At 46.1% G+C, this 13,195-nt stretch overlaps 1 protein-coding gene across 2 annotated transcripts in view; it reads left to right on the top strand.

Annotated features, from left to right (window-relative positions):
- Positions 1–13,195, top strand: part of RNF128 (ring finger protein 128) — a 37,154-nt gene that overhangs the window by 13,035 nt on the left and 10,924 nt on the right. For both annotated transcript variants that reach the window (XM_042876510.1, XM_042876509.1), the window contains exon 2: positions 9,729–9,976. In XM_042876510.1, coding sequence (XP_042732444.1) covers positions 9,729–9,976 — 248 coding nt within the window. The remainder of the gene's footprint in view (positions 1–9,728; positions 9,977–13,195) is intronic.

Here is a 13,195-nt window from a genome sequence, read left to right on the forward strand (position 1 = left end):
GTTTGCACGGAGCAAATCCAGGGCAGTGTTTGCAGCCTGCAGTGCCTGGAGTTCGCTGGTGTGGTCCTGAGAGTAGGTGTTTGGTGCCTGTACTGCAAGTTCATGGCTCCCTCATTTAAAGTTAAGGTTCTAGGGGCATTCAGACAGCTGGGAGTGGTTCAGTGGGTCTGGCTGAGCCTGATTCTCAACCTCATAGGGTCTGTGGGGGTGCAGGAGTTGGGGCTGACCACAGTTCAGAGGTCTGCGAGCACCCAGGGGAGGAACTGAGGTTCAGATTGGTGCCTGCTGCTGGTGGCAGCAGTTGATCCAGTTCAGGTTCCCCTGTGCCATAGAAGAATATGCAGGATAGGCACCAACCCTTAAATAGCCTGGAATAGTTGTGCTAAGAGCTCTTGCTCCTTGGTTTTATGGGCTGCTGAAATGTGAAAGGATGAATTAAAATCCTAAGTGACAGCTGTGGCAGCAGAGGCTTCGTTGTGTGGGGTTGCTGCCCTAAAACAATAACAGCGCTTGTTTGCCTCCGGTCCCAAACATGCCACTGAGCAAACAGTGGTCTGGCTCAGTGCTTTCCTGATCATATCAAATGTGCCCTGTCTTCCGCCTGCAGACAGGTGCCTCCTGGCTCACATTGTGCTGACTTGTGTTATTTTATCGTTAGCTGCCTCAAACTTGCTCATTTCCAGTGAGATCTGGGCTGCCACCAGACTGTTGAGAGCAGAGGCTGATAGTGGCAGGCTTCATCTCATGGGAAGAAGGTGAGCGGTGCATTTTCTAAATCAGTAGTGCTGAATGCCGTTGAAAATATTTGCTGAAGAATTCTCCGTAGGGAACGTTGGCTGCTGTTATTGTAGAGGGCTTCAGATACCGTTAGGCAGATGGGAAGGGAGTATTTCAATCTTGCCAGTGTCAGTGACCAAAAGCCATGCATGAGATCTCTGGGGCAGCCCTCTTCACACTGTGGTGCACTTACCAAGTGTGCTGTCTTGGCTGCTGGGCTCAAGGATGGTTTCATTTTCCAAGATTTAGAGCCTGGCAGCATTTGCACAAGTCCTAAAGACTCAGAAAGAATGTGAGGGGGGGTAATGCTGGTGGTTGTTGAATTCATTTGGCAAGTGATCACTCTTAACACTGTTTAACCAAATAGAATTCAGGTTGGTTTCCAGCTCTCGGACCCACTGGGAGCCTATGGAAATTTGTGTTATTTAAAACAATGTTTAGTCTTAATGTGCTCCAGCCTGTTTGGTGGTAGTTTCCCATGCTTCTATCTGTAGAAATCTTCCTTGTCCACAGTAAGGGCTGTGTGTGTCTGGCTTGGGGGCCAACCTCACCCAGACAGTCTCCCGGGGCCAGTGGGTGGCTGTTCTGGGCAGGATTAATAAATGTAGTGTTGGTGAGGGCTGTAAAGTGTTCATGCTTGTGTTTCCAGGCCAAGACTGGGCTGTGAGCATGACCTTCCCCAACAGGCTTTTCTTTTGCTTGATAAAGCCATCTGTTAGCAGGGGTTTCTTTGTTCCTCTCTCTTCTGCCCTTGCCACGCTCAGGATCTCCAAAGGCTCTTGCTAGTCTTCACATTTCCCTGTGTTGCTGCTGTGCATTTACTTATTTCCCTTTTTATAGCCCTGGCTGTTGCTGCCTATTACTGCCAATTTTTGCAACCTTCTCAAGTGTCTTGCTGTTGCACATTTACCTCTGTAGTTTGTATGAGGAGGAGGAAGAGATAAGGCATAGTGCCAGCTGCAAAATAAAGCAGGCTGGAAGTGGATTCCGTTTGATTTAGATCATAGTGTGTTCAAGAAGACAGCTTAATTAAAAAAAAACTGGGATCATAAGGGGCTGTTGCTTTAAATAACTGAGAAGCAGCCTGGAAGTGCGTGATTCTGTCTTGGCACTGGGTGATGTTTGGGGTGGAGAGAGCAAAGGAGGAGTAGAAGGGGGAGAGACTGGACAGGACTGGGCAAGTCACTTTGCCCAGGCTTAAATTGCTCCTGGAATATCAGTTCAGTAATCCTCCCCGCTGCGAAAGGGTGAGCTTGGTGTGTGGGACTAAAGGCATGAGGATGAAATTTCCACCAGCAGTGTCTGTGACTGTGGGAAATCTTCTGGGAAAGGTGCTGTTTGGTCAGATCAGCATTCCTGATAAGACTCGGCCTTCTGCATGTGCTGGAAAGCAGTAATTGTTTCTGTAAACGTTGTAGCATGTATTAGAGCAGAGCTAGCAAGCAGGCTTCATGGTTTGACTGCTTCTGAGGCCAGGTATGAAGCTTACATCCATAGCGCCGTGTGATGCTGGAAACAACAGCTTTTGTATTCAGAGTTGCATCACATCCAGAAATTGGGGCTCAGCATGTGCGTGCTGTTACTTACCTTTCCCTTCTGCCATAAGAGACGCTAATAGACTTGTACAAGCTTGCTTAGCGAGTACCAGAACCCCCCTATTTTTTATTATTTCAATGCAGTGAGGTAAGCAGTATTCCAACAGTTGTACCTAAACATGAAAGGTGGTGTAATAAATGCACCACACACATGCCTCAACAGGCAGCATGCTGAGGTGGCAGGAGTCTGCTGAGAGAGTGTTCAGGCTCTGCCTTCCTGCTGCAGCACGGGAGGTGGCTCTGTCTCTGGGTGGCTGGCTGACCGTGGTGCAGTGGGAGGGATGCCCAGGGGGCTGAGCAAAGCCAAGGCTGCTGCTCCTCTTAGGCTGGAGGCACAGCTAGACCAATCTTCTGTGTTGCAGGTGCCTCAGCGTGTAGATACAAGCCAGGAGCCAGCCACCACCTGTTGAAAAACAGGATTTGTATTTTCACTCTCTCTTCCTTGAGTTGTTAAACTGACAAGGCTGCTTTTTTTGCTCATCGTCTTTGTGAAGCAACTGAAACCAAAAGTAGATTTTTTTTGTCTTCTGCTTCTATTGATGGTTGTTTAGTGCTGAGGGATGGGTGCTGAGCTCTTACCATGGTGCTTCAAACAGTTCTTGTGCATTCTCCGAAGGTCTCAGTGCAAGGTGGTGCACGCTCTTTAAAAAAGCAGCCTTTCATCCTGTGGCAGGTCTCTGGCAGAACTTACTCAGCTGTAGCAGTGTCTGCCGCCCTTAATCTGTTATTGCATCTTCATCTCAGTCCTGAAGCACTGGGAGAAAACAATGCATTGTTCTTCTGAAGTGCTGCTTAATTTTTTTAAGGAAAAAAAAGAAGTGCTCCATTTTTATTGATTAAAACAACTCTGCTGCTGCAGTGTCAAATGAGTCGCAGTTAGCTGGCCTTGGCTGCCCAGCTTTGTAAGCGGGGAAGGATGACGTTTAGCTTTTGATAGCTGTACCACACTGCTTCCGTTCCTTTCCTTCCCCTCTGAGTGACTTCCCTGAAACGATGTCCCTTGTATGTTGTGTTCCTGAGGGAGATGTGTCGGCTGGCTGCTGGGCTGGATCTCGCTGCTGTTGGCTGTGCTGGCCGTGAGCTGGGTGCAGCACGGGGCTGCGCCCCAGGGAAGAAGCTTGGAGCTGTGCTGCAGGGGTCTGTTGGTTGCACAAGGGCTCTGGTCAAAGAGAAACAATGTTGAAACTGCTGGGGCTTAATTTCACTGCCCTCAAACATGACGCAAAACTTCAGATGTTTGTCAAGGAGGAAAATGTGACAATCTGAAATTTTGTCACTTGTGTGCATGGCATTTTAGCCTTTTCCCTTGTTATGAAACACGTATGTTCCTCTAACAGCACTGCCTCCTATTTATTTTCATGGAAACTACAACAGATGCCAAGGACACAACAAATAAGAGGGCAGAGTGAATTCTCAGCTACAAAACGCTGTTTTTCAACATAGTCACCATCATTAGCTGTGCATTTTTGTCAGCGATGAACAGGATCCTGCTTGGCAGTCCAGAATGTGACTTGTTCACATTGCTGTCACCACTGCTGGAACACAGCACCCACCCCCAGTTATGGTTTGGTCTCCATCAACGTTCAGCAAGCACTGATGGGTGTCAGTGGATACCACCTCCTCCACGTGGAGGAATTTAGTGGCACGCCTTCCCTTCATACACACTTCCACATCCAATGCTAGTTTATCAGGTTGCCTCTCTGCTGCCATCTGTAGTAGAGCAGTGAAATGTACCAGAATGTTGGTGGAAAGTTCAACCTCTACAGCCATACCACAGATAATCTGCCTCTAACATTGTGGGCTGAGATAATAAAACAGGAGGCGTGTCTTTTTGGAGCAGCCCTTGTAATTTCTGTAATTGCTTTATACCTTCTTTCTTCAAAATGCCTACAAAACAATTGCCTTCTTCAAATGCCCAAAGGAAACTGTTGTAGCCAGGTTCCCCCCTGCAGGGGAGGGGTCCCGTTGGGCTGTGTTGCAGCCTGTTCTTGGCAAGGGATGTGATGGGCTTGGCCTTTGCTATCCGAGAAAAGCTGCATTAGAAGATCTATTGTATTTGCCCCAGGTTACATGTCTGCCTTTAAACAGAATGAAAGGGGCTTTCATGAGTTGACTTGTTCTAAAGCAACCAAATTCAGCTCGTGTTTAAACAATGCAAAGCAGTTCCAATGGTGAGCTTTATCTGAACGAGATGAGAAAGCTGTTTTAAGTGAGGCTGGAAGAGCGGAGACAGTTTCTGAGTGAGCTTTGACATACAGACCTGTCAAACAACAGGAAGTTAATCATTCACGCCAAAGAGCTTTCTCAGTGTCTCATGCAAGCCCGCAGTTGCCAGTGTTGTGCAAAAGTATTACATGGAGAAATGTTAATTATTTCTCTTAGATTTAATTTTCTGTGCTATTAGATACTAGAGAGTAACAGCGCTGCTGTGTTCAAGTCAGCTGTAGAGGAGGAAGCAGCAGTGCATCATGATGGCAAGCTTCATAGCTGAAGCTTTTGCCTGAGCTGCAGAGCCGGGCGATGCTTGGTGTTAGTTGCTGGTGTATTAGAGCTGGAAATGTGCTGCACTGAAAGCAGTGTGTGGTCACAGAGCTGGCGTTGTGGCTGCCAGCCTGAGCCAGTTCTGTTGGGCTGGTAGTGAAACTCGAGTGGTGAATGAGAAATGTGAGAATGAAACAGAAGCTCCTTAAATTCCAGTGCCTGAAAAGTTTCCTTGAAGGAAAACTTGTTTTTCAACATTTAATTAGCTGGGGAGCTTAGCCTTAACTGGAAGGGTCCTGGTAACACAGCAAAGATTCAAAGTACCACAGGTACTTTAACAGGCTCTTTACACGTTGTGCTTCATTTTTATTAAATACACACAGTGACAGGCAGAATGCAAAGCCTGCATTGAGCAAAATTAGAGCAGCAAAGTTTTCTCTTTTTCTCATAGGATCTGGAAGATAAGGCAAGAGGGATGGTGTGTGCAAGACATTTTGCTGCTCTGTGGCCGCTGCCTGCAGACAGCATTAAGCCCACAGGAGTGTGCAGGGGGCAGGGTTTCAGCCTGGAGGACACACAGCTGTGACAGCAGCTCCTGTCCAGATGGGAGGATTTGCTTACCAAGGCCATCTCAGAAGGGATGGTTGTTCTGGCTGTAGCAGCAGGTGATATTCTCGTGGAGCCCTGTGCGTGGTTTGTTCTTGTGCATCGAGTGCATCTGCTGTAAGCTGGAGATGCGTTGCAGTAGGGCTGAATTTTAATTATGGTTAAGGGAGCATTAAACTTTCATCCTGACTGAGGAAATATGCCTGCTGTGCTTTCACATAGGCCTAGCAGCTGTCTTTTGGAGAGCTGCCGTGGCCTTCCTGTGTTGCTGTGCTCTCCATGAGTTTTAGGTCAGGAAAACTGGTGTCATTATGGCTGGGTCTCCGGAGGACCGAGCTTCCTAGCAGTCTTCCTGCTGTGGCTGTAGTTTCTGGGCTTTTAGGTCTTGTCCTGTTTTATTCATTCCACCTGCAGTGCTTGTGGAGCTCCTTCCTAATACATTTTCTTTCTCTATCATAGGAAGGCTTTAATAGCAGTGAGCCTGGGGTATGGACAGAAAATATCATACTGTTGTTAAGGGAAACACAGAGCGTTCCTTAATGTGAGTCTCTGTCTCACTTTGTGAATCCCCATGGTGTCTGGAGGCTGTGCTGTTAACTACCTGGAAGGAAGAGCAACTACAGCAAGTGTCAACAGAGAAGGGAGAAATGAGTGTCCACCACTGGTTGTAGTTGATCAGTATCTGTGAAAGTCACTTCTCTCTTCTTTTGAAAGGAAGAATTAAAAAAAAAGGCAGAAATTTCAGGTTTGACACTGAACACATCCTGACGGCTCCTCAGAGCTGCTTCAGTGATGTCAGCACTGTCACACTTTGATGTCAGCAGTGCAAGGTACGGGGCTGCAGGGGTATCAGTGCAGTACGTGGGCACTGACCTGCCGTGCAGGCACTGCCTTGACACATGCCACAGGGTCTCACCACACTCAGCAGTGCTTCAGAGCTGGCTTATCTGCAGCGTGCTTAGGAGTAGCACTGGGTGACATTGATCCCCTGCCAGCGCAGGAGCAGGTGTTCACTGTTCGGGAGTTAATCCTGCTGGCTCTGTGCACGTTTTGCATGCTGAATTTCTCTACTGAATTGCCAGCCCTTTCACTGTGTTCCTACAGAGTAGGAATGAATGGCAGAACAAGGAAGGTCTCTGCAGGCACAGTTGAATGTGGATACTTACATTGGTATAAATAGATGAAACTCCACTCTGCGTCTAAGTAAACCTGATACAGGAAGGTGAAAACTGTGATCCCTGGTCCTGTACTCTCTTTGTGTGCCAAATGCACTTGTGTGCTAGCTCTCCTTCCCTCACCCTGCAGAACCCTTTGAATGCTTGTGTTTTGGCTGTGCCTGCCTGTGTCTGCAAAACAGCCTCTTCCGGATTTTCACCATTGTGCCGTGCTGCCTTATCATTTGGGAGGAACCTTTTGCAGATCTCCAGACCTACACAGGCAGATTGTGTTTGTCTGAAGATCTGACTAACTTTCCCTCTCTAATTTCATAGGAGATGGAAAAGGAGAGGCTGAGAAATGTTTAACTAAACGGGTTTTGCTTCTGTTTAGCAATGACCCTATTATTAACAGCTTAATCTCACTTTCTAACTTTTTTAAAAAACTGTAGCAGAAAGCCTTGCTTAAATCACAGGAGCTGATTCCTAGGCCAGAGGTGTAAAGCTCACTTTCCTGGGCTCGGTAACATTGCAGTGCCTGTCATGGTGAGATCCCTCTAGCAGCTCAAGGAGTGCTGGGTGCAGGCTGGCCTCACTGCTTTGATTCTAGCAGTGCAGCAGCAGGCTAAATGTGGGTTCTGGGCTTTGAGCTAACAGGGCACTGCTGAAGTAAGTAAGGCAGAGGAGGGAGGCCTTGTTTTCTGTGAGGTAAGGGTGATGCCCCTGTGATGGTGAGCGTTGGCCTGGGTGAGCAGGGGCCTCAGGCTGTAGGGGCAGTTTCTGAATTCCTTTCCCTGTTGTCAGCACAAGGCATTTGGTTAGCTCTGTGTGCTGTCACGTTAGCCCATCTGTAAATGCCTTTAATAATGAATTGTCAGCTCTAAAGCCCTGCCCCCATAATGCAAAGTACTGAAGATGGGCACTGATGTAGGTCAACAGGGGCTTGTTGTGGGGTAGCAGTGCAGATGCTGGTAGACACAACCACCCTCTCAATCTGCCCTTGTTTCTGCAGTGTCAAAGCTCTCACTTGCAAGGTGTGCTTTCTTCATGGCTGGTGAAAGTCTAACTGCCATGGCTGCCGTGCCTAAACTGAGCTCTGACCTCAGCACACAGCCAGTTTGCTCCTTTGTGAAGCAATGCCTCCTCTCCTCCACCCCCATAGGTGTAAATAAGCATTAATGTGTTGCACTGAGACCAGCAGCTTGTGCCTGAACGAATGAGGAGCAGAAACAGCTGCCTGAGGTGCCTTCCTCCCTTCAGTGGCTGCAGTCAGTGATCTAAAGTCCTGCCGCGTGACCGCTGATGTGTATTGATTCAAAGTAGCTGAAATTGTGAGAAATATCTGAGGATGGGAGGAAAAAAATGAAAACTGCCAGGAGAGAATATTCTCTTCTAGTGAATTGTGGTGAAGTGATGATCTGAAACTAAAATTGAAGTTGTCTATTTTTTTTTTTTTTTTTTTAAAGGGTGTGAAACTCCATCTCACCAGGTGGCTTAGTAGTTGAAATGGTGTTGCATGTTGATGGTGACAATTCATTAACAGGCATCCCTATGCTACTTGCCATATTGCACTTAACCACAAGCTATATTTGACTGGTGAGGCAGAAGGCAGTACAAGCTTTTTGGCAGGCTTCTTATTTTCTTGCTGTCACAATCAGTTCTCCCACGCTTTCCTCTACTCTTACGAAAGTAGAAAGTCTCAGCTCCTGACCTGACCCCATCTCTAATTCTTTGCTTGCTCCTATCACCTGCCTCCAGCCCGTTTTGTAACTGGCATACCAATCCCAGCTCATCATAAAGGATGGTAGCTGCGCAGTCTGGCTGCCTCTTATTTCACCTCTGGTCTGAGATGCACTTCTCATTACAGGAGGCTTTCTGACTAGAAGATGAGGTTAGTCACCCTGGGGAAGATTGCTGGACGTCATGTTTGAACATCTTGGGTCAAAGACATTACACGGGCAAGATAGACAATTAATAAGTGCATTCTCAAATGAGAGCCTTTTGTGTTTTAACACCGGTTTGAGTTTTGATAGCGGAAGGTTGGATGAGATCGCTTAATGGAGAGGAAAAAATTGGTCTCCCCAATAAAATTGGTTTGGCTGGGATGTTAGTTAAAAATAGCACTTCTGTAACAGCCTTTGCTTCATCGTGTGATATCTGTTATGAATGTCGTGCAGCTGATGGCTTAATGCCATGGAGCTCCTTGCTGGCTAGTCTGTGAATCTACTTTTCAGCCAGTAATTACTTGCTCATCTCCCCTTTTCTGTTTTTCTCCTAAGAACAACTTTGTGTTTGGGCTACTTAATGTTCCCACCAATAGCATGAAGTGTTCTCAGCAATTGCTTTGTCACTTGAAATGGAAGCATCTTTGTTCAAGTCATTATTTAGGGACCAAGGTTGCTTGAAATTCCTTCTGACGGTAAAGCTCTTTGGTCCCTCTGGATAGCTTGCTGTACTGTTACAAGGGAGTTTGTCGTCTACTACTGACTGTTTAAAAGGCAAGCACAAATCAATATTCTCTTGTCTCTAAATTTACATTTGAAACCCACTGCATTTGTAGTCACCACAAGATTTTGCTCCAGTGTTTCTCAGTTATTTCTAGAACATACAGAAGCAAAGGTTGGTCCATATAGCTTTGGTTGTTTGATGCCTCAGTGGCACAGTCAAATTTAGTGCAGAGGGGTTAAGAAGTAGCAGAGCAGGGAGGGAGGCAGATTCATTGCAGGAAGCATCCATAAGCTGCCAGCTCTGTGCCTGGCATCTGGGCAGGAGCTGACCTGGATGTGTGTATGATTGCTTTTCAACTTCACGCAGCTCAAAGGCAAGCTGAAGTGTAAACTGTCAGCACTGTGTCTGAAACGATGATGAGTGTCTTACATGGAGTGAGGAGCCGTATGGAGAGGAATGGTTTCTGAATACAGTTCGGCTCATGAGTAATCAGACGTACTTGTTCAGCTGAACAAGAACAAGGAGATGGCACTGACTCTATTAGTTATATTAAAACTGCAGGTGCCAGCAAGGAGCTTAACAGTTTGTTCTTTGGCTCTTGAACTGGGGCCTCTAAGCTGACTGGAATACAGCTGTGGTGAACGTGGGTTCTGTTTCTCTTTTGCAGGTGCGGGAAGCATCGTTGCCATTATGATTGGCAACCTGAAAGGCATGGAGATCCTGCGCCGGATTGAGAGTGGCCTGAAAGTGACCATGGTTATTGAAGTGGGGAAAAAGCATGGTCCCTGGATGAACCACTATTCCATCTTCTTTGTCTCCGTGTCGTTTTTCATCGTCACAGCAGCAACTGTGGGCTACTTCATTTTTTATTCTGCTCGCAGATTCAGGATCACGAGGGCCCAGTCCAGGAAGCAGGTGAGTTGGTGTTGTGTCTGTCACTTACTGTCCCCCTGAGCCACCATGCTGTGGATGATGAAGCTGAAATAGTGCTTGAGCACCAAGATGACTAAATTTCTTTCCAAAGGAAAGAGAGTGTGAGCTAAGGGAGAAATTTTTAAACAGCTAAAAACTTTCAAAGAAATGGCAGGAAGGCACCTGTCTGGTTCTCTTGAGAGTGTAACTGGTCATGCTTAACCAACTTTCTCCTACAGATTTTACTTCCTGAAGAGCAATGCAGCAATAATACTGATGTAGTGGGGGAAGTGAGAGAGCTAAACTGCTTTTAGCTGACCCTCACACTTCCCACATAGCACTGCCTGTGTGCTAGCTGTAATGCAGCATCAGACAGACTACTGACGTGTCTCCAGAATGGTGCACGACTTCTGCTACCTCAGTATAGACCACAGGCTGGGAAACTGCGTCTTGTTGAAAGCTTTTATCTAACTGAAAGCTATCAGAGTTGCCGTGACAGCCTCAATTAGGTGTTGAATAAAAGCCACTGTTGTGTTCTTTTTAAACCCCAGGCAGGCCATTGTTAACGAGTTAAATTTCTGGGTAACTCTCTTTTGTGCAATTGTCCGATCAACTGATATAACAAATGCATACAGTTTTGCCTTCAGTCCCAACTTGTCCCTGCTCCTTCAGGGCTTAAGGAAAAACCTTAAAGTGAGATCTATGTCCTAGCATGATTCCTGTCAAAGAGGATGGGCAGCAGCAGGAACAAGCTCTGAGTTGCTCATGTACAAGTACTGTTGTTGTTGCAAAGGAGACCTGTGGTATATGCAGTGCTGCTTCTTGCAGGAGTTACCTGAATGTGTACCTATGTGACCTCTAACTCCAGCTTGCTTGGGGAACTACCTCGAGATCAGTAGCTAGATAGAGAAGTGGCATTCTGCCATTGAAGGAGATGTGCCCTGTTGAGCTTCGCTGCTATCTTGGGGATTTTGGGCCCCCTGAACAGATCATTCTGAAAACACTTCGAGGCTAAAAGCAGGATGCAGGTGTTGAGATTTAGGCCAGTTTTGGGCTTGTGTAACATTTTAGGACTGACGTTTTAGGCTCTGAAATGCTAACTTGTGTAACCACTGCTCTTTGCTGTCCTTCACCTCAGTCTCTCTCCCTGCTGTAGTTGCAGGGAATGTGGCTGCTGTTGAATGCTGAGTTCTTTCTGGTAACCATAGCACCTAGCTCAGTTTGGTCGATGTTCTTCTGAAATCCTGTTGTTTAAATGTAGTCTTGTGGATGATGAACAGACCTCATTTTAGCCTCTCTGTGTTCTGATATTCCGCACTTGGAAGTAACGTGGAAACACAAAGGAGTAGTTGAAAGAGCAGGACTGGAAGTTGACAGCTGCCTGTGAAACGCAGCATTGCCACTCCTGGATGTCACACTGAATTGCCTCTGTGGTGCCTCTCGTGAGGAATGGCACAGAGCCCTGTATCTTGATGCTGCCCTCTGCATAGCATCTGTGGACAGAGGTACGCTGTCTCTTATTGATGAATTTCTTCTTTCCCTGCAAACTGCCCCACTGAGAGAACTTGATTCCAATCAATAGGCTGCCCTAGAAACTGATCTGCGGAAGATGCTGTTAATCAAATCACAAGAAAATCTTCTCTTCTTTGAAGGCATTGAACAGAGCAGCTGTGGAAGTGCGGCTCTGTTCTGAGCTCTCAGGCTTTCAAAGAGCTATGGCTGTTATTAATGCTTAGTGGTAGACAGCACTGGGAAAATCCAGTTGGTTTGGCCCGCTCCTTCTCTAACTGTTTCTATCTTGGGCTCTGTGTACACACAACACAATTTAGTCTAGATTGAAAAATAACACTGACGAATGACATGCCAGTTCCACATGATTTCAGCTGATCTGAAATTAAGGAGCCATGAAGTGCTTTATGAAGTACCAGAATCAAAGATTCTCTGACATAGTGGAATAAATGTACTACTTTGTAAAAGTGAAACTCAAGACAATCCAGAATTGTTTTGTAGGTTTTTTTTCCAATTGTTTCTGTACCAAAGCATCTAAAAACTAACCTTACAAGGATAAGATGAGGAAAGAATAACAAAGACGTTCTTGTTGGTGAAGAGGAACTAGTAAAATGTGGCTCTATGGTGTTCTCTGTTAACCAGCTTACTGGATTTTCAGAGCATGTTCTAAGTCTCAAAATAGGGACTTTGAAACACTGAATATTAGTCAATCAACTTATCAGATTGCATGCTGCCTGTGGAACTTTGCTGTCATTCAGCCCTTTGGAAACCCTCTCTGGACTTTAGTCTGTTATGTTGGAGTAAAGGGTTTTTTTCCCTCTTCTGTGCAGGTGTCAATGGGTTATACATTCATTTGGGCAGTGTTCTTAGGGAACAGTTGTGTTCTGGTAGTAATTGTTACAAACTTTCCCTTCTGAAGTCTTCTGAATGTTTCCCTCTACCAGTGTTACAATTCTTTCTGAGCATCTGTCTCATTTTTTGACCTTCCTGGTGACATCATGTTCTACCTCTAGAACCAAGAGGGACTCTTTGGTCACTCTGCAGAGTTCTGTGATAAATGTGACCTGCCAATAGTGCTCTGTGGTCTATTTCTGGTATCCTCGAATTCTTTACATCCTGCTTGTATGCCTCGTTTGCTTGCTCTGGATGATTTTGAAGTCTTCACCATCTCGGCAGTAGTTTTTTCCTTTTCTTTGGCTTGTCTTGAAAAGTCTTCAGACTCCAGTGCTTTCAGAAGCCATCTCTTGTTTTATAGACAGTGAGGCTGTTGGGTGCATTAAAGCTTCACCACTCACCAGCAGAGTTTCTGTGTTTCTTGCTATGACAACGTGCTTTTTCTGGTGAAGGAACTTTAACAAGTTGGTTTGGTCACACATAACCCAGGTCTTATTTCTGCTGCAGATGTTTCTTGAAGGCAGCACCTCTGTCTCTCACTCAGTTTGAGCAGGAATTGTATACAGGAAAACTGTAATTTTCTATAAAGTTGAGTGACTACTGAGATGAGCCACTCATGTTGTCTTAAAGTCCAAGTGAAAGCAAGTTTAATAACACATCTGTCCTAACTGTGAGCTGAAATGGATCAGCATTTTCTCATGTTAAGCTGTTTACAACTGGCTGTTTTTTGTCTGACTCCATTTTCTTGTGAACTTGAAAGTCAAATGGCAATCTCTGTGATCTGTTACTGCATCGTGAGGCCTGTGAGCACAAAGGTGG

This window comes from Lagopus leucura, unplaced genomic scaffold (genome assembly GCF_019238085.1).
Source record: "Lagopus leucura isolate 7727_CA_CO unplaced genomic scaffold, USGS_WTPT01 Super-Scaffold_100016, whole genome shotgun sequence".
Lineage (NCBI taxonomy): Eukaryota > Metazoa > Chordata > Aves > Galliformes > Phasianidae > Lagopus > Lagopus leucura.